The sequence below is a fragment of the Dendropsophus ebraccatus genome, chromosome 11, assembly GCF_027789765.1.
Source record: "Dendropsophus ebraccatus isolate aDenEbr1 chromosome 11, aDenEbr1.pat, whole genome shotgun sequence".
Classification (NCBI taxonomy): Eukaryota; Metazoa; Chordata; class Amphibia; order Anura; family Hylidae; genus Dendropsophus; species Dendropsophus ebraccatus.
The window spans coordinates 55,696,455-55,722,601 of NC_091464.1; the positions used below are offsets into that span (position 1 = coordinate 55,696,455).

General features: G+C 41.7%; 1 protein-coding gene across 1 annotated transcript in view; it reads right to left on the reverse strand.

Annotated features, from left to right (window-relative positions):
- Positions 1-108: 108 nt before the first annotated feature.
- The window catches only part of SERPINF1 (serpin family F member 1), a 55,991-nt gene continuing 29,952 nt past the window's right edge, over positions 109-26,147 (reverse strand). The window contains exons 2-8 of the mRNA XM_069944548.1: positions 25,733-25,815; positions 21,286-21,469; positions 20,419-20,574; positions 18,593-18,793; positions 16,678-16,820; positions 7,218-7,428; positions 109-1,175 (exon numbers count right to left, since the gene is read on the reverse strand). Of these exons, the coding sequence (XP_069800649.1) occupies positions 913-1,175; positions 7,218-7,428; positions 16,678-16,820; positions 18,593-18,793; positions 20,419-20,574; positions 21,286-21,469; positions 25,733-25,807 (1,233 nt within the window). The 5' untranslated portion in view covers positions 25,808-25,815 and the 3' untranslated portion in view covers positions 109-912. The remainder of the gene's footprint in view (positions 1,176-7,217; positions 7,429-16,677; positions 16,821-18,592; positions 18,794-20,418; positions 20,575-21,285; positions 21,470-25,732; positions 25,816-26,147) is intronic.

Here is a 26,147-nt window from a genome sequence, read left to right on the forward strand (position 1 = left end):
CATGGATTAACCAGTTCCACCAGATGATTTTCTGCTGATAGTCAGCAGTGCTTTGGTCTAACTCGTAGTTGGGTCCTGCCTTAGCGAGAAAACCACTTTAACAACATCTTAAAAATGCCTGAAGATTTATTTTTATTTTTTTTACATACATTGGGTACAACAACAAAAAACGATTTTAGCTTTTTCAATTGTTCATATGTGATCCCTCTCCCCTAATCTTAGCTGGTAATATCCCGCTTTTCTAGTGTCAAGTAAACAATTTAGTAATTGAGCTCAATGATACCAGAGCTGTGTCCTGGTTTTTCCACTCTTGTTACAGGGCCGCCAGTAACTGCAGACAGCCTGGTGAGCCCACATGCCATTATCTTTATGATGATGAGAGCTTTGTATATCTCATTTATAGCTTCAAATCCCCTGCATAGACTTGAAGAGTAACATACTGTCTGCCTGTTGTTTCCAATAGAGGGAGCTCTGGAACTCTGGTCTAGAGTTGATGATAGGCCACCAATATATTTTTCCTGGGAAAACCCTTTAAATTTATCTCCCTACAGGGAATTTGTAGATCCATATTAAACTGCGCTCCAATCACTATAAAGATATATTAAGAACTGAATCAACACTTAAGTCTGGATCTCTCAACAAGATGCAGAAATAGGTGAAGATATACTATAAATCTGAAAGTGTGTATTTGCTATCAAGAAATGAAGAGCATGTACCTATATTATTGCACAATGGTTGTATTCAGATTTGTATACATTTTGATGAAAGAAATCTGGAGCCAATACGGAGTTGAGTGTTAAATTTTTGTGTGAAATAAGAGGGCAAGATTTGTCACAGTGGCAATGATCGGATTCCATGGTCGGGCCCATCATTATAGTGGCAGCAGTCAAAAACCCATGGGTTATATGATGCTTAACGGGAAGCATCTTTGGGATTCATGACCTTTCCAATGAATAGGAGAGCACCATTGCTATCAGAACGGAGAACAAACAGGAATGGGTGGTCCAGGTGATACTCCAGTGGGAAATGGGTGCGAGTACGGGGGTCCACTTTTGGTACAGCTTCTTCTCCATCTTCATTCAATTCCAGGAGAGCCTTGTGCACAACATGAGTGAGCTTCACTGACTTGGAAGAAATCTTACTGAAGTCAGGACTTGAGAAAAGAGGTTGAAGTTCTGGAATAAAAATATACATTGTATGAAACATGTTTGTGCAGGATGTGGAAGGAATTCATTATTAGTTTTTCCTTTGCAACAACAATTGTACCTTGGGGATCTCATAGTCAAGAGTTTACACTCAAACTCTTCTTTTGACCAGAAGATGAAATATCAGTCTCTTTTACCCTAAAAGCAAATCTGTCACCCCCAGACCTTATACCAAGCTAGTGGCAACACTGGATAGATATAAATAAAAGCATTGAGAATATATGTTTTATTTGCCTGTGTCTTATTGCCATGAAAAACACCTTTATTAGGATATGTTCTGAATTCTTTTATTGATATCTACACAGCAGAAAAAAGCGTATGTCACTGCACAGAATCGGCACAGATCTATACAACAATGTTTCCAGCACGGTAGGAGGTTAGTGAGTGATAGATCCGCTTTAAGGCCCCATCACATGGACTAACGTTTGCTGTAAACATCTGCTAATTCTTTTTTACCTGTGCCTATTTAAAGGGGGATAGTGCACCCCCCCCCCCCCCCCCAAAAAAAAAAAAAAAACACAGAGAAACACGGAATATATACTTACCATCCCTCCGGTGACAATCGGCGTTCAAATTTCCTGTTGGCCGCGTCCCCGCCATTTTCGGCCGCCGTCCTCACTTCCGGGTCCAGTGAATGAGAGAGAAAAGGCTTCTGGTCTGCATGCGCACCGGCAGCCTTTTCATTGGCTGGAGCGCATGACATGGCTTCCAGCAACCTCAGCCAATCAGGGCTGAGCAAGCTGGAAGCCATGTCATGCGCTCCAGCCAATGAAAAGGCTGCTGGTGCACATGCACACTGGCAGCCTTTTCTCTCCCATTCACTGCTGTGGAAGACAGCAAAGAGAAAGGAGACCAGGCCCACCCCCTGCTGTGACGACATTGACCCAAGATGGTGCCCGAGAGAAGAGGACGGGGTCGACAGTGTTTTGGTATGTATACTTTATTTAACTTCCGGGGGGGGGGGGGGGGGGGGACAGGGCCAGATGGCTTATTAACACACATTACAAAGTTATATAGCAATAATTGTCTTTAAAGAGCTTTACAATGCTCAACAATCGTGTAGTGTGCAGACATTCAAAGAAGGTCAACAGAAACACTATCTCTACACCACTTGTGCCAAGCACAGCAGAGTGCCCCCAAATAGAATTTAAGTTCCATGCTGATGTGAGACGGACCAACGCAATTCATACAGGTGTGTTTACTTATAGTTATGAGCCCAAGATTAAGCGCTACCCCCCCCCCCCCCCCCCCCCCCCTCCTAAACATGTTGGTCCATCCTGCACCAGCAAGGAATTTTAACTTTATTTTCATATGATATAATACTTTTTTATGTGGAGTGCTGACATCATTACTATTGTACTTTACATTCTCTGGATCATGGTTGGCGGTCATTGGACTTGTGCACCCCTCTTGATGTGTACACCTTGGCCATGTTATGTCCAAGGAGCTCAGTTGACGATCATTTGTTTTGAACTTGTAATAATTATCAGGTATGGAAACATTTTACATATACATGTCCCCTCCCTCCCTAATGTCCCAGAATCCTCAGCATTCCCTATATCAGCCTTCACACTACCAGCCATGATAGACCAACGATAGACCATCTCTGTTTTTGAGCACCATAGAAGACTACACACGGATGGGTAATCTATCAAAAATGGCCTCAATGTGGGTTCCATATTATTTCTTGGTAATTACAAAAATATGATTTCTCCCTGTATCTTCCAACTTAATGGAAAGATCTGTCTCTATGCATCCTAAACAAATAACAGCGATTAGATCTCATCACGCTTCTAACACTCACGTCACCAGCAGGGGCCCATTAAAGTGTACATACAACCTCAGTAGGAGAAGAGGATGCAGGTGGCACTCCATAAGACTAAATTAGCTCTATTCTATCAGACACCACTGTATTATATTGTATGGTATCACAGTATATTGTTTCTCATATTTTGTAATAGTGCTCTCTGGGAGTAGCAGATAAAGTTTATTAAAGTGATCAGACTTTTATAATGTGAGTCAGTTCCCCAAAGCAGACAACATCTACTCTTATCTATTTGTGTACATCCGGACCATCCACTGGGGAGGAGTGCATAGACCCTATTGCCTTCTTCACCCATACAGGGTGCATCTGGGGGCTGAATCACCACAGAAAATACATTACATGTTGCGTTTGCTTCTAAATTCCATTTTTATGACACAGAAGTAGATTAGAGCGCATAGAAATATCTCATTCTATCTCCTTCCTGTTAGGTGGGGTCAGGCTTTGTGCTGTATTTCTATAGGCTCTTCAAATTTTTTTGTTCTTGGGCCATTGCCATCCCAGAAGTATGTTCAGTACATCTATGACAAAGCCTCTTGTTTTAAGTGGGGCTTTATTTTGAACTGTAATATGTTTTCCGCAACACAACAATACGAGATGTATTTTCGGTACACATATTTTTTGTACATTCATCAAACTAAGTATGTATGAAAGGGTACAATGGTTGGAGCCAATCTTTTAGATACTTTCTATTTTTTGCATTTAACTTTTAAATTAGCGGACAGGACAATTGTATAAAATGATATGAAATTTTTTTTAAAAAGCAGTAACAGTGCTAAAATTCTGGAATTGGACTGGTTATCATCCAACCTGTTAAAAATGAGTTTGTCGGGTAATTGGCCACTCCTTAGGGCTCTATTACACGGGACGATTATCGTGTGAAAAATCATTTTATCATTTGAATTTAAATGATAATCATTCTGTGTAATTGCAGGCAACGATCGAAAAATCATTCGTATGTCGTTGATCATTGATTTAGATCTGAAACTAAAATTATCGTTAATCGTTCGCTAATCGTTCGCTGTAATTCCACATTCGTTCGCTCAAGTTCCGCATTTGTTCACTAATCGTTCAGTGTAATTGCACATTGTTCATTGTTTTGCTTAGATCAAAAAGAATAAACGATCATAGTAACGATCACAATTACGATCATAGTAATGATCGTAACTAACGACCATCATTCTGTGTAATATAGTGAACGATTTTAGGTTAATGATAAACAATCTCGTTTGCGATTGTTTATGGTTAGTTGTTAATCGTTAAAAATCTCTGTGTAATAGGACGCTTATAGACAGTTATGGGAGATCCTACATGCTTATGTCTACAGACACCTTATTGCAAAGAATCAATTGCAATTTACATACATAAGAAATCTCCCATTTCTGAGCTATTTAGTGTGCGCAGCAGATTTGACTAAATGAATGAACACAGCATCAAATCCGCACTGTAAAATCTGCTGCGGATCCGCAGCAGATTTGATGGTGCAGATTTGATGCTGTGTTCATTCATTTAGACAAATCTGCTCACACTAAATAGCTCAGAAATGGGAGATCCGCAGCAGAAAATCCACTGCGATACGGTACGTGTGAAGCTACCCTAAAAGGTATAATATTAGCAGGTTAGAAGCATCTAACCTGCTGTTATATCCTTATAGCACATGGGGAACTGAGGATAAAGGTAAGTTTATTACCGTGATCCTCATTGCCGTTTTCAGGATACTTGTAAGTTATTTAATAAGCTAATGAGGCATATTGGTGCACTGGGGGCAGGGCTACAACCCTCAGTGCAACAATCCACCCCGGCCGCGGCCATCCCTCCTAATTAATATTGGGGTGGTGCCCTGCTTTACTAATATTCCTTAGAAGGGGCAGGCCAGCCAGGTGGATTGATGTACTAAGGAAGGTAGCCCCGCCCCCAGTGCACTAAACAGCCAAATTAGGATAGTAAATAGCCTACAAATATCCTGAAAACAACACTGAGGATCATAGTAAGAAAACTAACTTCATCCTTAGTGTCCCATGCCCTGTAAGGACATGAGGCATGCTCGTAACCTGCTCATAGTTTCACTGTAAGCTAGTTTTCCAATATGGTAATTGACTAAAGCTATATATAAAGCAAAAAAGTCTGCACTTTCTTCAAAGTTTCCACCACACTGGTAAGACTCCACAACATCCACCATCAGTGGTGTAGCTACCATAGAGGCAGGGAAGGCGGTTGCTATGGGGTCCGTGGAGGGAGGGGGCCCAGGGAAGTTAAGAGCCTCCTGTGTCCTTTTGCTTAACCCCTTATGTACTGCAGTGTATAAGTGACCCAGTGTTCTCTTGCTGCAAAACGAAAAAGGGTTATCAATTAGCTCTCTGCCTCACTACTCTGATAACCTCTGTTCTCTGAGCTCCTGCAGAGGTCAGGGGTTATCAGTGCAGCAGTAGTGAAGGAGAGAGCCAATGGTCTTCTGTATTAACCCTTTGTTTGTGTTGCAGCATGTAAGAGAACACTGGGTCACTTACACACTGCAGTAAATAAAGGGTTAAGCAAAAGGTAGTCTGCTCCTGCACCTATGTATATAACCATGAGGCTCCTAATACTCTGTTATAGTTAAATACAGTGGATGGACAGAACAAGCAGACATTGGCTTTCTCCTCTGCCAGTCACTATTGTGGCTGCACGCAGGATTCTGCCTCTGGCCACAAGAGATTTTTTATTTTTTTTTGCCCCATCACCGAATATACAGTGGTACTTCGGTTCTCGAACATAATTGGTTCTGGAAGGCTGTTCCAAAACCGAGCAGTTCGAGAACCGAGCTGTAAATTCCCATAGGGAACAATGTTAAACTGATTGATTGGTTCTTACACTCCATGGGTCAGGTGCAGAGCACCCGGCCCACAGAGCGTAAGAACGCTCCATGTTCACAGGAACAGTGAGAGGCAGGAGCGGGCGGCTATTTAAACTTGCCGCCGCGCTCCTGCTCCACTCAGCTGCGGGGGACACCCTGTAAAGAAGCGGGGATTTCCCTCATTATGATGGGATTCCCCACTTCTTTACAGGGTGTCCCCCGCAGCTGAGAAGAGCAGGAGCGCCCGCAAGTTTAAATAGCCGCCCACTCCTGCCTCTCACTGCGAGGACGCCCTGAAGCCGGCTGCACTGACCTGACACTCCACGTCCCTCCCGCCGGCCCAGAGCTCTTCCTGTATGCGTCCCCCCGCAGCCGCACGCATCTGCTGTTCTGCCAGCGGCCCCGCTCATCAGCTCCTTAACTGCTTCCACCCGCTGGTCCCCGCCGCTTCTGCAGACTCTCCCTTATCCTGCAGACGCAGCGGGGAGCAGCAGGAGGAAGTGGCTAAGGAGCTGATGAGCGGGGCCGCGTGCAGAACAGCCGATGCGTGCGGCTGAGGGGGGACGCATACAGGAAAAGCTCCGGGCCGGCGGGGAGGGACGTGGAATGACAGGTTAGTGCGGGAATCCCCCGCAGTGAGAGGCAGGAGTGGGCGGCTATTTAAACTTGCCGCCGTGCTCCTGCTCCTCTCAGCTGCCGGGGACACCTTGTAAAGAAGTGGGGAATCCCATCATAATGAGGGAAATCCCCGCTTCTTTACAGGGTGTCCCACGCAGCTGAGAGGAGCAGGAGCGCGGCGACAAGTTTAAATAGCCGACCTCTCCTGCCTCTGTGTTCCCGAACACCTCTAACTGTCAGCTGAACATCAGTTCAGCTGCCAGTTATCCCCCTGGTTTTGTTTGGGTACCGAGCAATGTTCGGATACCGAGCAAAACTTCAGGGGGAAATTTAGTTTGAAAACCGAATTGTTCGAATACCGAGGTGTTCGGGAACCGAGGATTTACTGTATATATATAAAATTTATTTATTTTTTATTTTTTTTATAGTGTGTAGGGGGGCCCCATACAGTTTTTTGCTATGGGGCCCCATGAATCCTAGCTACACCCCTGTCCACCATCAAAAACTATTTGCATATAAAGTGGGGTATAGGACAGTGATTACACCACTGTATATGACGGTACCTTCTTTGCAGTCATATAGGGGTGTAACCACTGTTCTAAACCACACTTTATAAGCAAATTGACTAAAGTTGGCACAGCAAAATATTCAGTAAAGGGTTACAATCAATACAAGTTATTGAAGGCTTTTTACTTTCTAGTATGAAGAAATAAAATATACAAAAGTTGTGAAAACATACTTATCTCCTGAAGCATTCCTCCAAGTTCTGCCTCGTACTCCACCTTCAGTTTGGGTATGCTAAGTGTTATGGTGACTGACTGCAACGCACGATCAATGTCATGTACAAACTCAGATGTCAGACCTTCTTCTATTAATGTCAGGTTCTGGGTGACCGTGAGAGGGAGGAAAAACATGATGCTAACTCCTCCCGTCAATGGAAGCTGGACAATCTAGGGAAAGAGAATACAAATGGAATTACTATTACACAGAAGTTATTTTTTCCTAACTTGGAAATAAAGGTGTTTGTAAAAGGATATAATGTGATGCACAGAGGGAGATTTGTCAAAACTGGTGCTAGGGAAAAGTGGAACAGCTGTGTATAGAATCCATTTTCTTGCCGGAAGACCTGGTAAATGAGTGTTGGAACAATAATAGTTGCTAAGGGCAGTTCCACTTTTGTCTTGCCCTAGTGCAGCATGTAAGTGGTGGTGCAGAGCACTGTAAGTCAATGTTCACACACGTAAGTTTTGAATTAGTTACGACTGCTGTTTTCGATTCGCAATAACAGCCGTGTTACCTAGCGGCTGCATAAAAAAAATGGCGTTTCATTCATTGAATAGCGGCTACACAAGCCTGACAAGTGACACAATGGAGCATGCAGCTCAGGCTGCATCGGTTCATTGTCGGCTATGGTGCATTGGGATGCGGGTGCACACGTATGCGCCCGCATCCCAATTCAGCACAAAGAAATATCATCCAGCCGGTACTGCAGTATCGTCCGGGATGATCTTCACAAACACCGGCCGTTCTGTGACCCAGTTGGTTCACAGAAAGGCCGGTGTTTTACGCCATGTGAACATGGCCTCATAGTGTAAGGTGGTTGTGCAGGGATCAGAAAACAGCTCAAACTTGGCTTATACCTGCCCACTCCTATCTAGGAAGGTATAATTCTAAATCGTGGAAAGAGATGAAATTAGCACCGGTAGAAGGCTTAATTCATCTCTTGCTCTCTGCATTACCCCTTTAACTTAAAGGGAATCTGTCACCACTGTCATGCTGCCCGAACCATGACTCATCTCGTTGGCCTCTGACAGCTTCTTCCTGCCCCAACACCCTTGGATGGATTTTTGGGGACTGCTTTATCACAGTTGCACAATTGTGCAGACACAATTTGCTAACATTACATTCCCTAGCCTACATCTACCTTCTCAACTGTTGTCTAGAGATGAGCGAATCTCAAGCACGCTGGGCTTTGGTGTTCAGCGTAGCTGAAGAATTTTGATGTAGTCCTAGGGAGTCCTGGAAAACATGGATACAGCCTGTGGCCTATGGCTGTATCTATGTTTTCCTGGCAGCTATAGGGCTGCATCTAAATTCTTCAGCCACCGATAATCACATGCCCATGCTCGGGTTCGTCCGAACCTGAGTGTGCTCGAGATTCGCTTACCTCTACTGACATCCATCCTGTACATTGTTTACAATGTGTATTAATATCAAAATCTGTGCCGATATTAACCCCCTCTATTTGCTTAATGCAGTATGCTCATAAAGCTAAACAATCCCTTTAAGACCACCCGGAACTTTACATACAAGTACGCAGTCTTATTGAGCTTTAAAGCCGTAAAAAAGAAAGTTGTGTCACATTAGGTAAGTTGCATTATGAATTGTTTCTCATAAAGTCAATTTACATTATGCTTTGATTTTATGGTTCCCAGGAAATTTTTATCATGTGCTAATATATTTTTTCATACATTTTGCGGTTTGACAACCACGCAATGTCTGGTTATTTACTGAACAGTAGATGCAGAATAAAAGCCTACATAATATTTTGCACACCCGCTGGCTGTATGAAATGATTCAGTGAAAAAAAAAAATGAAATATTGGGTAAATTTTTGTGCTGCATAAATAGCTGCCCAGAGAATTACTTCCTAGAACATATTTTGGTAATTATCATTTGATTACTAGAAATATAGAATCGTTTATTCTTCAGTAAATGTGAATAAATAGTGTTTTAGCTCTTGTTTGCCTCCAAGCAGTCTGCTCATATACACCAAGGAGATGCCTGGGAATTGCTGATCTTAAGAGTGTTACTTCTCGGTGTGATAGAGTTTTAATCAGTTAACACTAGCATAAAAAACATGTGTCAAATTGTTTCGGAGACAAAGTGACAGAAGGATCCAAGAACATTTTTCCAGTAGCTGTACTCTTATTCCTATGCTTACGGCAAGGAAACATATATGCTACCTGCCAGTGGTGGGATTTACTGTTCTGGAAAAGCTGGCGTGTAGAGTATTGTGTGTGCATAGTTCATTGTGTGCTTCTTTACTATGTCGTATTCATGATTGGAAGGGTTGTAGGAGATTAGAGAAAATACTCATCATTTTTTTTTTCTCATTCTTACCCATTGGTTATATGTGGTATTAGATTCAGTGTGTGTGGAGATATTCTTCCTTTGAATGCAAAGAGGTATAGAGAATCATTGCTTCTGTTTGATGCAACGTGGCACAATTCTCTGTTTGATCTTTATGAAATCGGAGGCATACTGAGGTACTGTAGAGGGTTCATGCACCTCCTGGGAAGCCTTATTGTAGCTGCTATGAGATTGTGTGCATGAGTTACTACTAGAATATTCTCGGATACAGACCTAATACAACTGCTTGTTGTTTCAAGTGTTTGGTATAAAGAGAACAAACAAAGGAAGCCATTTTTCAAGATCAGGAACCTTTCACTGAGCCATGTAATCGGCTGATTTTTTGTAAAGGGGTTATCCAGTGCTACAAAAACATGGCCACTTTCTTTTAGAGACAACACAACTCTTGTCTCCAGTTCAGGTGCGGTTTGCAACTAAGCTTCATGCACTTCAATGGAACTGAGCAGCAAAACCCCGCTCAAGCTGGAGACAAGAGTAAGGCTGTCTCTGGAAGAAAGTGGCCATGTTTTTGTAGCGCTGGATAACCCCTTTAAGGGTATATTCACACGGGCGGGCTCGCAGCGAGATTCTCGCTGCGAGCCCGGCAGGTCCTGTCAGTTCCCATAAACTACATACTTGCTGCGGTCTAAACGACCGCAGCGAGTATGTAATTATACCGCGCTTAACCCCTTCTACTCCCGCCGGCTCCCCCGCTGTAAGCAGCATACATTACCTGTCCTTGCTGCACGGGTCCGGCGTCCTGCTCTCCCGCCCGGCCAATCAGTGGCTGCGGCTGGGCAACACACTAATTGGCCGGGAGAGCAGGACGCCGGACCCGTGCAGCAAGGACAGGTAATGTATGCTGCTTACAGCGGGGGAGCCGGCGGGAGTAGAAGGGGTTAAGCGCGGTATAATTACATACTCGCTGCGGTCGTTTAGACCGCAGCAAGTATGTAGTTTATGGGAACTAACAGGACCTGCCGGGCTCGCAGCGAGAATCTCACTGCGAGCCCGCCCGTGTGAATATACCCTAAGAATCTCAGGTGATTTCACATAGTGTAACTAATCATCTGTGGTTCTCCCTATATAAAAATGAGCAGCATGTGCCTAAACTGCAGGCCGATCACCCCCAATGCCCAGCAGTTCCATCCCCTGCAGTACAGAAGTTGTGAAAAAAATGCAGGAAAAGGGAGCAAGTAGTGATAAGGGTATGATAATGTTGGGCATGTTGGGTGATCGGGCCCTGCTGGGGTGCCATGTGCTGCTAGTTTGCAAAAATAATATGAAAAAACACTTATTGCCCAGATCACAAGCAGAATTTTATAAATCTAAAAGTAGCATTAATAGAATGGTGGTGTGCACGTGCAGTGTCCCAGAACCATGTGCACACTGCTGTACTTTTATGTATAAAGGTCGGCACAGGTAATTTCTACTTCAGGGTATTTTGTAGATAAAAGTTGCTTACTGGATCTTGACCACAAGATGGCATTATTCTTCACAGTGAGCACGCTGAAGGACACTAAAGGGGTTATCTGTTTATGTTATACTTGTGCATTAGAGGTAGTTGCCAGCCGTGCCCCTAAACTCTGGGCCTATCACTCTGTACTCCTAAATGTTCTCTCCAGTTTTGCCCGATCAGGTGCCGAGGTAGCTCAGGCTGCTCTCCACCAATATGAGATAAGTCTAGGCCCTTATAAGTGTGCTAAAGAGGGCCATGTGCTCAGTTTAGTTCCTGGTCTAAACTGATTAGTTTTGGAGTAAAGCAGCACAAGAATAGAGTTCCTAAAGAAGCCCTTTCCTGGGCCTGGCCCTGTGGCCAGGAGCCTGAGTAACTAAGAGACTGTAACCTGATTCTTCTTCAAGTTCCTGCAAAGCTGGTTAAACTACTAAAGGGGTAACTACTACAGGCAAGGGGTTAATACCTGTTCACATTGTGGGTGATTGTCGCACTCAAGTCCTCCAGAGGTACTATGTACAATGTGGTTGGAGAAGATGCTTATGCCAGTGTACCCTGCTGACTACTGCCTGGTTTTCTTAGCATAAGTTGAGGAGCTAGCTCTGCCCAGTTGTGCAAACCTGGGGCTTGTACTACTTTTTGGCACTCTGTGATCTCTTCCAGCACCGACAGATCAGTAATTGCCATGAGTACAGGTTATTCCTTTTATTCAAGTAGTTTAGCAACTTTAGCCATGGTTGTGTTGTTAGGATCCCCCAACAGAGTGCCGTGTATAATTGGACAGGCCCCTCTTCTGGTAGTCCCCTCACCTCAAGTACTAATCTTTTCCAAGCTATCAGAGACTTTGCAAAACCTCAAGTGTAACTACCTCCAGTCTTAACTGCTAAAGCAGCATCTCTTAAGTACCACTTAAATGGAAAAGAATGAAAAACTAAGCCTTTAAAAGCACATTTTACTGTATCACAACATCAGCTCCTGCAAGTAACACATAGCACCCCTGGGTTACCACACATGTGCAAGCCGGCAACTGCTTTCATCTGGGATTTTGAGGTCTCTCTACTCAAGATTGCGGGAGGATAGTTTTACCGGTTGCTCCTATGAGGTGGCAGTGTGCCACAGGAAAGAATTGCATGGCAAAACCAATAACTGCCCAGCCTTTACAGTAATCACTGATACTATATGTGGCAATAAACATGACATCATCACCTGTAGTCCTTTGTTAGATTAGGCTACATTACATGGCATGCTAGGTTTAAAAATAAGCATGCTGTATAGTCACACTAAAGCTGTGTACAAACAATGGCCGTTCTGCTGTGAACGGCCATTGTTTAATGCTACCCTATGGCCAGATTTAATGATTAAGATGTTGAATAACGGCAATTGTTTGTGCCTAAAGTCCATTGATGGACAACGCAGCAACACTGAATTACTAGAACAATACAGCTGCAGAGTTTTACACAGTAATTATTTATTTGAGGAGATGTTAATGGAAGAAAACACATAGTGATTGATGGCTAGCGGCTTTTCAAGCTTGGTTAACACTTTAGAAGCATTTTACCAGTCATAGGTAAGATACATTGTTTAAGGTGCTGAACAGTATTTATACAGTGAAAGCACAAAGCTAATGACTGACTAAAAGTCATAAAACATCATTGTTTCCTAAAGAAAAGCTTCTCACATAAGCCTTTATTCCCATTCTTCCCAGATGTAGATTTATGCATATAAAAGACTGCCCTAGAGCGTGTGCTGCTCACATTCAGCCACACAACCGTTCTCTATTGATTACTATGGAGAGCTGCTGTTCAGCTGATGCATAGCAGGGGATTCACTTGCATAAAGAGAGCTGCGCTACTGTATGTCCTATGGCTATGATCAGCATAGCTGTATGATGTTTGGCCGCTTGTGTGGGTTTACCTGTGATTTCCCACCCTTCTCCTCTCGTCCCTAGGTTCCTCTCCACAGCCAGCCTGTTATTCTTTCTTAATAGACATGCGAAGCTTTATTAGTATGTTGTTGATGTGCAGCATGTGTACTGTATGGTGTAGAGCCTGCAGCCATGTACTGTGGGTTGCTTACCTACAGTATGCTATAGTAAGATTGAGTTTTTTATTATGCTATTTTCTCAGCCTACACCTTGCCTTGGTACACACCATGTAAGTGATTTCTTGGTGACTGATTGAAAGTAAAGTTTCATGGTGAATTAGGAATTGTCTTTCCTGCAGTATGGATGACCTGGCATAGCCTTTATGGCTGTGTTATTCACTAAAAACCATGACCATGATTGTGAGCAAAGCAGTATGCTGACTTTACCACATGTGCCAGGAAAGCTCCAAACCAGAGATGAGCGAAGCGCTCAGCAGTCAGCCTTTTAGCCGGCTGCTTTTGAAATCCATGCCGCTCTGTTCCAGGCAGTGGCGGTTTATAAAAGCCCGTTTCCGGGCGGTAGCCCAGCACCCTGAGCTCCTGGGGGGCCCATAGCCGCCCAAAAAGATTTATAATTTCAGTGGTGTATTGTCTCCTGGCTACAGTTCAGCCATGATTTGCAAAAAAATGCTGCTTTTTTACTGCAATTTTGCACAAATCAGGGCATCATGACACTATCTATCCTGTACTATGAACACCACACTAGTGCTGCCAGGTACAGCGGGATGGGAGAGGCCCAGGCTTGGTGGACAGCCCAGGGCCTATGGTAAAGTTAATTCACCCCTGGCTTCAGGTGCCTGGAAACGCTGGATGCAGTCCTAGGAAACTGGGAGAAATTTCCCAGGACTGGATTCATCTTTTCCAGTTACCAGGGGAGGAGCGGCATGGCTAAAAGGCCGACTGCTGAGCTAACTAAGTGCTTCGATCTTTTTATATTGTAAATTTGCTCATCTCTACTTCAGACATATGCTCTAAATTTGTCCAGATGATTTAAATAACCCAGCAAAAGCCAAGAGAATGTAATTTGGCTGGAATATAATCAGGTAAAAAAACAAGTGTAAGTGTGTGTGTACGTGTGTACGTGTACACAGATTTTTTCAATATAGGGCACTGTGGGTGGTGGATGTCACTAAGTTCCAGTAATGAAGATGTTTATATATATACACTACACATGAGCAAAATTGACAAAAGTTCAGATTTACACAAGCCTGAATGATTGGCATTTAAAATTCTCCACCTGGAGAAGGTGAATGCAGCCCGAGGACTGCCATATTTTCAATGCAGTTCTCGGGCTGCATCCCCCTTCTCCCGGAAATGGAATTCTAAGGAGCACCAACATTGTATCCAGCTTTAATTAGTTTAATTGAGGACCATCTGTTTATTGAATTGTTCTCCTCATTTCCACCAATATCATTATATTCTTGACACTAATGCTTGAGAAAAACCTACAAGACTGCCCTTTTTCAGAACACTGGCACTAATGACCATGTCCAGTGTTGGACTGGCCCACCAGAGGACTGGAGGATCCTCCCGTGGGCCCCCAGCTCAGAACCTGCAGTAACATTGACTGACATGTTATTTCTCACTGGTTCTTTATTGGTGGGCACCAAGGATTATTTCCTCTGGTGGGCCCCAGGTATCCCAGTCCGACACTGACCATGTTGTGTTCCAAATAACTCTGATCACTGGATTTCCTGTTCTAATGTGGATTTACCTTGAAACCTATCCATTGCAACTTTTTCACCTGACTTTATTTTGCACTTTAGAGCCACATGTCTATTTTCCGTACATGGAAGCTCCAATGATGAAAAGACAGCTTTCTTTGAGCATTCTGTGTGCAGGTTATGCGGTATCTGCTCTCTAGAATACATTGCTCCAACCTGCCTGGATGTTATCACAGTACAATGTGTGTCAGCCCTGCTGCAATTATTGAGGTCCTACCAGCAGATCAATACCAGCACACATGCTGAAACAATTATTGTTCACTGTTGTGGCTGTCTGTTATTTAGGGCACAGCAGGACACCGGCCTAAGGAAATAATAAATCATACTGCATTTAAATGATTTGTACACAATCTGTAAAAATTGTTCAGAAAAGTTATCCAGGAAAAGAAAAACATAAACAGCACCACATCTGGGCTCGGGTTGTGTGTGGTTTTACAACTCTGCTCTATTCACTTCAATGGAACTGAACTACAGTACTATACCTAAACTGAGGACAAGTGTGGTGCTGTTTCTGGAAGAAAGCAAGTATGTTTTTTCTAATCCTGGATAATCCCTTTTGGCCTTATGCATGCAGCACCTCTTGTTGTGTTAATATACAGTCTATAGCTGAAATGTCTGTAAACTGGTTCTATACAGTCATATGATTATTTGTTGTGTGTAAAGACAGTAATAGAAGGGCATTAGGCAGCTGTTGATAGATACGCTGTCTGGGAGACGGGAGAGGAATCATTGGATCTGTAGTAATTATCATTGGTAATTATTTATGTAAATTGCACACTGAGGAAATCACGCGGATAACTTTTCGCGGATTCCGGCGCTCCGGCTTGACGTTCCACCAGTCCCATGACTACATTCTATGGTCCAGTGGCTTCTGTCGTCTGCCCTAAGGAATAACATGTCACTTTTTTGGGTGGACGGTGGAATACGCCAGACCATAGAATGAAGTCTATGGGACAAGCGGATAGTCAAGCAGGTTTTAGTCAATAGAGCAGGCGGATAATCAAGCATGATTTCCTCAGTGTGTGCAAGGGCCCTAAAGGGGATTTTTTAAAAAAATGCTGCATGGCAGTAGAGATACAGGCACGCTGTCCCTGACATCTTAAAGTGTCACTGTCTATTTTTTCTTTTTTTGCAGAAATCAATAGTACAGGCGATTTTAAGAAACTTTGTTATTGGGTTTATTGGGCAAATATGCCATTATCTGCATTCAAAAAGACTTTCCCCAGGCCCCCCCCCCCCTCCTCTTTTTCATTTACTGCAAAATATCAGGAAATTGTGTCTTTTTGCATCAGTCGAGCCCCTGCCTGTTCTATGGAGAGGGGAGGAGGGAGGGAGATTAGTCAGCAGCAGAGAGCAAAGGATTACACAGTGGGAGCTGTATGAAAGCCGGTATTCAGAGGTCAGAGAGGTCACTGCTGACTGTCAGAGGAGAGAGCCTGGTGATGTAGCTGTAAATTAACTTTGTTGGTCCTGTTTTGGTGCCTCATCTTCCTCCACCCCTCCCCTCTCTATAGAGAACAATGAAGACAGTGGCGAGAGCTTCAAACTGCTTTTTCTTGATAAAAATGAACTTTTCGGCTAATAAACCCAATTACAAAGTTTCTTCAAATCGCCTGTACTATTGATTTCTGAAAAAAATTTAAACGACAGTGACACTTTAATGATAGATTGATGAAGAAGCAACAATCCTTCTAAGATCAGACATCTCCTAGTGACTGCCCTCTTGTTTAGTGTGTACATGCAGCGGTTGTTTGGCAGCTTGTCTCCTCGTTTTATGCAGCCAGTCATCATCGTAAGGTACTAGAGGGAGATGGTGAAGGACATGAGACAAACGCCTGGTCTAGTGTACACATTAATTGGAAGCTAACAACATGATTTAAGGAGGAAAGGCGCTGAAGCAGCGTTAGGACTTGGTGCATTACTCCCTGATGAATTTCTAAAAGATAGAGAAGGTACTTTTCTCACCTTGCAGTTAAAATCGGAGTCTAGGCCATATCTCACGGGGACATTGCTGGCGGACATCATTGGAACCGAAACAGATGTCTGCTCATCTGTGTGGAAATCACGAAGGGCAGTTTCACGGGGGTTAAATTTGTGAACCCATTGACCTGTCAGGAATTTCAAAATATGTTACTACCATGCTAACATAGGTGGAAAACAGTAAGCAGAATCTCTACATAGAGATGAAGATATTTTTATTTTTTTAGTAAAAAAAAAAAAAAGTGAAAAACCAAACTTCTGAGAAAAGTTCATTATGAACAACTATATGTTAAAACGAATCTGGTACTGGCTCTTACCAATGTGTTGGCAATACTGGATAGTTATCAGTGAAAGCATTCAGAACATACATTTGTTGCCTCTGTGTTTTTATTTTCATTATATATATATATATATATATATATATATATATATATATATGTATTTTATGTTAATAGTCAAAGAGGCGGGATCTATTCTTTGCTAGGCACTAGCACCAATAAACCCCGCTATGTTGTGTGAACAGTGTACCATAAGGAGTAGCGGTGCTAGGGCCCAGGGAAGAACAGGCTCTGAACTTTGTACACCACTCACAACCCAAATAAAGGCAACAAATATATGCTCTGAAGGCTTTCATTTATATTATTCCAGCAGTGTCACCAGCCCAGTAGGCAGACAGGGAGGTCACAGATTCACTTTAAAGAACCAGACCTGCTTACTATGGGTAACAGCACTACTGTAACAGTTAGGGCCCTATTACACAGGACGATTATCATGCGGAAAATCTTTATATTGTTCTAATTTAGATGATAATCGTTCCATGCAATTGCAGACAATGATTGAAAAATCGTTCGTATGTCATTGATCGTAGATTTAGATCTGATTCTAAAATCATTTGTTAATCGTTCTCTGTAATTCCACATTCGCTCCCTAATCATTCAGAGTAATTCTAAACCGTTCCTTTTTTTGTTGGGATCAGATGGAGTAAACGATTATAGTAACAATTGTAACTAATGCTGCGTTTACACGGAGCGATAGGACAAATTAATCGTTAGAAAATTTGTTCGAAAAATCGTTATTGCGATCGTTTTAAGATCGCTTAAGCCCATCTCACACATAGGGATAAATCAGTGAAAGACTGTTTACACTTAGCGATCTGCGAATTTTTAGCGATTAACGATTTGAGATCATGTTGAAAGATCAAAACGAACGATTTCTCGCTCGTCGCTTGATTGTTCGCTGTGTTTACATGAGCCGATTATCGCTCAAATGCGATCGTTATCGACCGATAATTGTTCCGTTTAAACGCAGCATAATATGGTGAATGATTTCAGGTTAACGATAAACAATCTAATTTGTGATCGTTTATCGCTAATCATTAATAATTGCTATATCTAATAGGACCCAGGAACACGTCATAAAGGAAAGACTGAGATTTCTTTATTCCAATCCATTCCTGGCTTTGGCTTCAAAAATCTGTCAGATAAATCTCTCTGTGTAATCGCACCATTAGGCTCTGTTTATGTATAGTAGATGTATTTTTTATTCTCATTTAAATGTTTTTCTATTAACACACAAACAGTACAAATAGAATGAAGTAGAAAGGTAAGTATAGTGTGTTTTTCTCTGATCACTATTTAAAAAAGTTACAGTCTGGAATACCCCTTTAGTTTTTTTTTTTTTATTAAACTAAAGTATGTCATGAGCTTTATGACCGTGATCACAACAATGCATGAGCTTTGAACAGTCTACCATTTCACAAATGAAATAAAAAGGGACACCAGGACACAGCCCAATGCTTTTGTGATGGAAAACATATTTTGTATGCATCTGCCATACCCATTGACGATGCTGTTTTGCTTTTACAATTCTGTATTTGGTCATGGCTTTTCTTCACATTTACCTTTAAAATATGCAGCCCCAAGCAAGAGGACACTGATGCCTGCAGGCACCTCCTTGAAAAACTTCAGTACTTTGTCGGTTCTCTTCTGCACAAAATCATTGGCTTCTGACAGATCAAGACGGGTATTTCCTGACAAAACTCTGGGCTTATTACCATAGAACTTTTCCATCTGAGTTACAAACTCCATACGCAGCCTCAGCTCTGAAAACCAGAAAATAGGTGATATATAACTAAACAGGAGCAATGTACATGGAAGAACTAAGTAGCCATCATTCCCAGTAACTAGAAACAGCTTGAGGCTGGGTTCACACTACGTATATTTCAGTCAGTATTGTGGTCCTCATATTGCAACCAAAACCAGGAGTGAATTAAAAACACAGAAAGGATCTGTTCACACAATGTTGAAATTGAGTGGATGGTCGCCATTTAATGGCAAAGATTTGCTGTTATTTTAAAACAACGGCTGTTATATTGAAATAATGGCAGTTATTTACTGTTATATGGCAGCCATCCACTCAATTACACCATTGTGTGAACAGAGCCTTTCTGTGTTTTTAATCCACTCCTGGTTTTGGTTGCAATATAAGGACCACAATACTGACTGAAATATACGTAGTGTGAACCCAGCCTTAAAGGGGTTGTCCAGCGAAAATCTTTTTCTTTTAAATCAACTGGTGGCAGAAAGTTCTATAGATTTGTAATTTTACTTTTATAAAAAAATCTCAAGTCTTCCCATACTTATTAGTTACTATATGTCATGCAGGAAATGTTTTATTTTCAGTTTTACTCAGTGCTCTCTGCTGACATCTCTGGCCGACACAGGAACTGCCAGAGAAGAAGTTTTCTATGAAGATTTAGGGTATATTCACACGGACGGGGTCGCAGCGAGATTCTCGCTGCGAGCCCGGCAGGTCCTGGCAGTTCCCATACACTACATACTTGCTGCGGTCTAAACGACCGCAGCGAGTATGTAATTATACCGCGCTTAACCCCTTCTACTCCCGCCGGCTCCCCCGCTGTAAGCATACTTTACCTGTCCTTGCTGCACGGGTCCGGCGTCCTGCTCTCCCGCCCGGCCAATCAGTGGCTGCGGCTGGGCAATACACTGATTGGCCGGGCGGGAGAGCAGGACACCGGACCCGTGCAGCAAGGACAGGTAATGTATGCTTACAGCGGGGGAGCCGGGTGGGAGCAGAAGGGGTTAAGGGCGGTATAATTACATACTCGCTGCGGTCGTTTAGACCGCAGCAAGTATGTAGTGTATGGGAACTGCCAGGACCTGCCGGGCTCGCAGCGAGAATCTCGCTGCGAGCCCGTCCGTGTGAATATACCCTTATAGAAAACTAAGACAGAGTTCCTGTCTCGGCCAGAGATGTCAGCAGAGAGCACTGTGTCAGACTGAAAATAAAACAACATTTCCTGCAGGACATACAGGAGCTAATAAGTATGGGAAGACTTGAGATTTTTAGAGAATTTCAAATCTATATAACTTTCTGATATCAGTTGATTTAAAAAAAAAAAAGATTTTCACTGGATAATCCCTATAATACTAGGATTACTCTGTATTTTCATGCCAGGGTTCTGTATGATAGAAAAAGGTGACACCAAACACACTACATTGCATAAAGGTTCAGGTCATTCATCGCATGTGTTCCCACGACATGCCTGGTATATGACCTCATCACATCCTGCTTGGACTACTGCATCATCCTGTTCTCTAGCCTTCCATCTAGCATCCTTGCTCTATAACAGTATCACATTTTGATTGCCTTGTAAGTTTGCAACTAGCGGCTGAACATTTATACAGGACTACCCAGATAGCTTACTTCTCTCCAGTATCACTCGGGATATGCTTTTCAGCCCTTTTGGGTTTGAAGAGATGCTTGCGAGCAGCTCTTTATAGGTGTTGTGGAGCTCGGCATCATTAAGCAGGTCATAGTACAGGGAGCGATGGATTAGGGATTCAGTCCTCTGTCCACTGCCTAAAAACAAGAAAAACCTGTATAACTTATATAGTCAGATATTTGTTTTATCAAAAATGATAGAACAGCATGTACCAAATCCATGTCTTTTTGTTTTGTTTTTGTGCTCAGTTTATAAGTTCTGTAACTATTGCTTTGCATGTGTTGGTGTAGAATTTCCCTACAGGCTCTAGGTTCTACTGTTTATCCTGGTTTAGAAAGAAAGTATTAAAGTTCATCCATAGAGATGTCATATTCCATGGCAACAATTTGTCACCTTGGCCACATCATGGCTCTTAACTATGGATGGCGCTTCATCACATGACTTTCTTAAAGGAAAAAACAGCAGTAGACCTTCGGCGGTGTGGCAGACGAGAAGTATCGGTTAGGTTCATATCTTGATTTTGCTATCCGTTTAATGTATGCGTTCTGTGGGGAAAAAATGCTGTTGTATGCCATCAGTTTTGATCCATTTTCCATTGACTTACATTCAATGATTCAATGAAAATCGTGACGTGAACCTAGCCTAAGTGTAATTTTATAATTGTACTGCTTATTTCTGTATAAATCTTGTTTTATAAAACACAAAATCAATTTAATGGCAGTCATAATTGTTGTTGCTTAGATAAAAAAAAAACAAGGACCTTCCGAACAGAATTTTTTCCTCTAATGAATACTGGCCATTTGCCCCCAACTATGAAAATGTACAGTGTGTTGTCTCTTGGACCTCACCCAAGGAAATGCTGGAAAGGGCTGTAGCGATTGTCAGTGGTGACATAAAGATGTTGCTGTTTGGATACTTGGCGGCTTGAGCACGGTAAAGATCATAGGCAAAGTTTGATGCAGAAGATGCAAGCTTATTGAGTGGACTCTTGTAGAATGGATCCTCTTCCTCTTCTACTACAGAAGTGGGACCCTAAGAAATAGGTAAGATGTGAAATTACTGTAAGTAAATGATATTATGCAAACAATGTAATATAGCTAATAGTTAATATTTATTAAATAGTATTAAGTTCCACAATAAAATATCTGTGGCCCATATTCACAACAGTAAGGCATATGTTAGTGTCAGACAACACCCATGAGGTACCCTATCCACTAAATATTTTTGGGAGGCCACAATCTTAGGTTATGTTCCCATCAAATATTACCCTATATACTAGGGGTATATGTTGGCAAGCTATTTGGTCCATTTTCCAAATGTATATGTTGATTTTGAAGGAAGCAAAAGTGCAGCAATTTACACTTTTCAGTCCTGCAAATATAATGTCAATGTTTAAAAAAATGGACCAAAATAGTCACTAGTTTTCTACATTGGTCCATTAAACTCAATGCACCCAAGAGGAGAATGCCTCGGTACACATTAGCAACCATTTTGGTAGATGCGGTAATATACCCTGAGCATATGGGCAAAATGAAATGGGAACTTTATGTATCAGCAGTGTAAACCATTATATCTAAAGTAGAGAAGAGGAGACAGCACTTGTGTTGTTTATTCACACCAATGCGCGACAGTTCGGCCCCAATTGGCCTTTCTCAAGCAGTGAGAGTGTTGTCTCTTCTACTCTCCTTTTAACCAGGTGTGGTTCTAGTTTGGGTAGTCGTGAACTTATATTTTTGCTATCCATGTTTATGGTGCAATTTTATCCATCAAGGTTCAGGAAGACCTGTCTGCTTTAGTACTTGGAAATTGCGAGACATATACAATAGTTCTTACCAATGACATTTTATAGTTACATAACAAGGAGCATTCATCACATATAAAGAAGCTGTTTCACTTAGTAAAGGATTTTCCATAAATAATGGGATTTACTGCTACTAAAAGTTGGAAATTCTTTACATTATATACTAACTTTTTTGTGTTAGACTTTCTAAAAAAAAACAGAGTTCAAGGTGTCGACTTAATCTCTAAATCCCCCAGATATCAGTCTAATGGATTATCTTTAGGATGTGCTGGAAAAACAAGTCGGATCCATGGAGGTTCCGCCTTACAAGTTATAGCACTTAAAGGATCTGCTGGTAACATCTTGGTGCCAGATACCTCAGGACACCTTCATAGGTCTTGTGGAGTCCAGGCCTTCACGGGTCAGAGCTGTTTAACAGCAAGACATGCACAATGTTATGGCTGATCAGTGTAAACTCTAGCAAGGACAGATTTATATTGATTTGCATTGACTTGAAGGGGTGAACAAGGTATTTGGATATTAGTACTGTGCTGCTATAGTTTAGACCGCTAGAACGCACTGCAGTGTAAAATTAAATGACAATCTTCAAATACATGGGCATGCCAAATCCTCAAGAGCAGGAACCACGCTCGTGCAGGCTATATAGAGTTTTTTATAACATTGATTTTCTTAATGGGGCAACTATAAGCTGTTTTAAGTAGACCCTAAACTATATTTCTTCTTGTATTTCATCCAGTATAATCATAAGTAACTCTTAGCTATAAAACATGTGTAGATTATCTTAAAGGAGAAATACTTTTTTTTTTAAATAAACTGGTGCCAAAGTGCTGTACAGATTTGTAAATTACATCTATTTAAAAATCTTAAGTCGTTCAATACTTAGCAGCTGCTTTATGCTCTACAGGAAGTGGTATATTGTCTCCAGTCTGACACAGTGCTCTATTCTGCCACCTCTGTCCATGTCAGGAACTGTCCAGAGCAGGAAAGGTTTTCTATGGGTATTTGCTACTGCTCGGGGAAATTCCTGTTATGGGCAGAGAGCACTGTGTCAGATTGGAAAGAATTTACCACTTCCTGCAGAGAATACAGCAGCTGATAAGTACTGTGTTAGATTTTTTTTAAATAGAAGTAACTTACAAATCTGTATAATTTTTGGTACCAGATGATCTGAAAACATTTGGAGTACCCCTTTAACCAAACTAACCTATAATTAAAAATGATATGGTAGAAACTAAATCCGATGATATCTGTCAGTAATGTGTTGCTAACATAATATCAGAAACTAGAAGTGAGTCCAAAGCACAGAAAAAGGTGCAAATCACAGTGTTTTCTGTGTCCATTTTACTCCTGGTTGTGGCTAAAAAGAAATACACGTGTGAACCCCAGCCTTGGAATTTTACTGTACTTGGAATTTCTGGCCATTCTCTAACATTGTGTGTTTGCCAGTGACAAACATAAAAAAAAAACTCATTCAGAAGAGTTGGAGCTGTTTCAAGTACCTGTGTTGTTGTAAATGAAGCTGAGTGCAGCCTATCTGTAGACACGGCCAGATCATGTCATAATGTGGAGAGGTTTGCTTCCATTGTCAGTCACTGAATGCAGATTTGCACTTTTATGAGCTAATTCTGCCCCCCAAAATCTAATTGTTAGCTGACATCTCCTCCCTATAACAAGCAGGACAGTGCCAGGAAGCCTTGTATTTGGAGACCGCTCACACCCACCGGCACTATAGGAAATGTGAGGGGAGTTTTTCTTTCTTTGAGTTGCCAATATGTGCTCCACCGATGTAGCTGGAAAGTATTTATTTCTCCATACAAGATTATAATATAATTTCTCTTCTCTATCCGCACCGACATAAATCTAGCTGACCTGTCAATACGTTTTTAGAATATGGGAGGAACAATTATGTGAAGACAATAAGAACATTAACCTGTATGTTTCTGGGTTACTCTAGTTATTTGCCTCTGTGTAAGGCAATGGTGCTGACCACTGTGATATTACGCTGCCATGAGCAATATGGACACTCCGGCTGACCAAAACTTTATGATAATTACATGTCTGTAAATAAAATGCAGGGAAACCCATCAATAGCCACTGATTTGAAGCCATGTATTCTTATATGCATGGAGGCTATATATTCTTAAATGCTCTAAGGCCATGTACTCTTACATGCAAGTAGGCTGTATATCCTCACATGCATGGAGGCCTTGTACTGTCACATGCATGGAGGCTGTATACCCTTACATGCATGGAGGCTGTATACCCTTACATGCATGGAGGCTGTATACCCTTACATGCATGGAGGCTTTAAACCCTTACATGTATTGAGGTCATGTGCTCTTACATGCATAGAGTCCATGTGCTCTTACGTGTATGGAGGCTATGTGCTCTTACATAAATGGAGTCCATGTGTTCTTATATGCATGGAGGCTATATACTCTTACATAAATGGAGTCCATATGTTCTTATATGCATGGAGGCTATATACTCTTACATAAATGGAGTCCATATGTTCTTATATGCATGGAGGCTATATGCTTTTACATAAATGGAGTCCATATGCTCTTATATGCATAGAGGCTATAAACGCTTAAATAAATGGAATCCATATGTTCTTATATGCATGGAGGATATATGCCCTTACATGCATGGAGGTCATATATCCTTACATAAATGGGGTCCATATGTTCTTATATTCATGAAGGCTATGTACCCTTACATGAATGGAGGCCATTTACTCTTACATGCATGGAGGCTATATACTCTTACATGAATGGAGGCTATATGCCCTTACATGCATGGAGGCTATATACTCTTACATGAATGGAGGCTATATGCTATTACATGCATGGAGGCTATATACTCTTACATGAATGGAGGCCATTTACTCTTACATGCATGGAGGCTATATACTCTTACATGAATGGAGGCTATATGCCCTTACATGCATGGAGGCTATATACTCTTACATGAATGGAGGCTATATGCCCTTACATGCATGGAGGTCATATACTCTTATATGCATGGAAGCTATATACTCATACATGCATGGAGGCCATGTTCTATTACGTGCATGCTCTAGACATGCTCTAGACACAGACCACAGGGGGCACGGTGCAAGGCCCTCTTATTTCCATAATGCAGCTTTGGTTTATCATAAGAAGAGAGTCTTCTGACTGGTTGCTGTTGTTTTTACGCATTCTTGTTCATACTGTATATTCTAGGCAGAGGCTAGAGTCTATCTACAGAACACTGTTGCTTTTTTTGGGCAATACCTTGGGGATTTTATGCATTGGTCCCACCTAGAATATATATTTTACACCCTTTTTTATAACCAAACATTGAGTTTCCACGTTTTCATACCCAGCATGAGTGACAGCTCCCTTTTCACTGCATCATGTCAGTGATTGGTTACACATTCATTTGCTTTCTGTATTTGTTTACAACACCAACATACAAAACATTTATTGGTTGCAAACATGCAAGTTTCTCACCTCCTCTGCAGCATCTTGACAGCTGGTAAAGGAGAAAATAGTGGATGCGAGAAGGAAAACTATGTAATTCTTCATGGTGAAACCTGTTGAAAATAGAAATAGAATTTTATTACAATATAGAAGAGGGGGTGATGGTAGTGTTACCATTTTAATGATTCATTGCTGATTATGTCTTGGGTACCGCTTGGAGCTTCTCGCATATTATGAAATATATCAGAAACTGAACGCTTAAAAATAATCATAAAAAGTACTTTTTATTTTTTCAGAAATGATCAAGGCATATTTGTCTGCCTCTGGATATTAACAATACATGGTGAAATTTTGAAACACATACTATAAAAAAAATCTTATAAAACTTATTATGCCATTAACTTATGTTGCCTAAGATTGGGTTATCCCTATAGCAAAGGATATA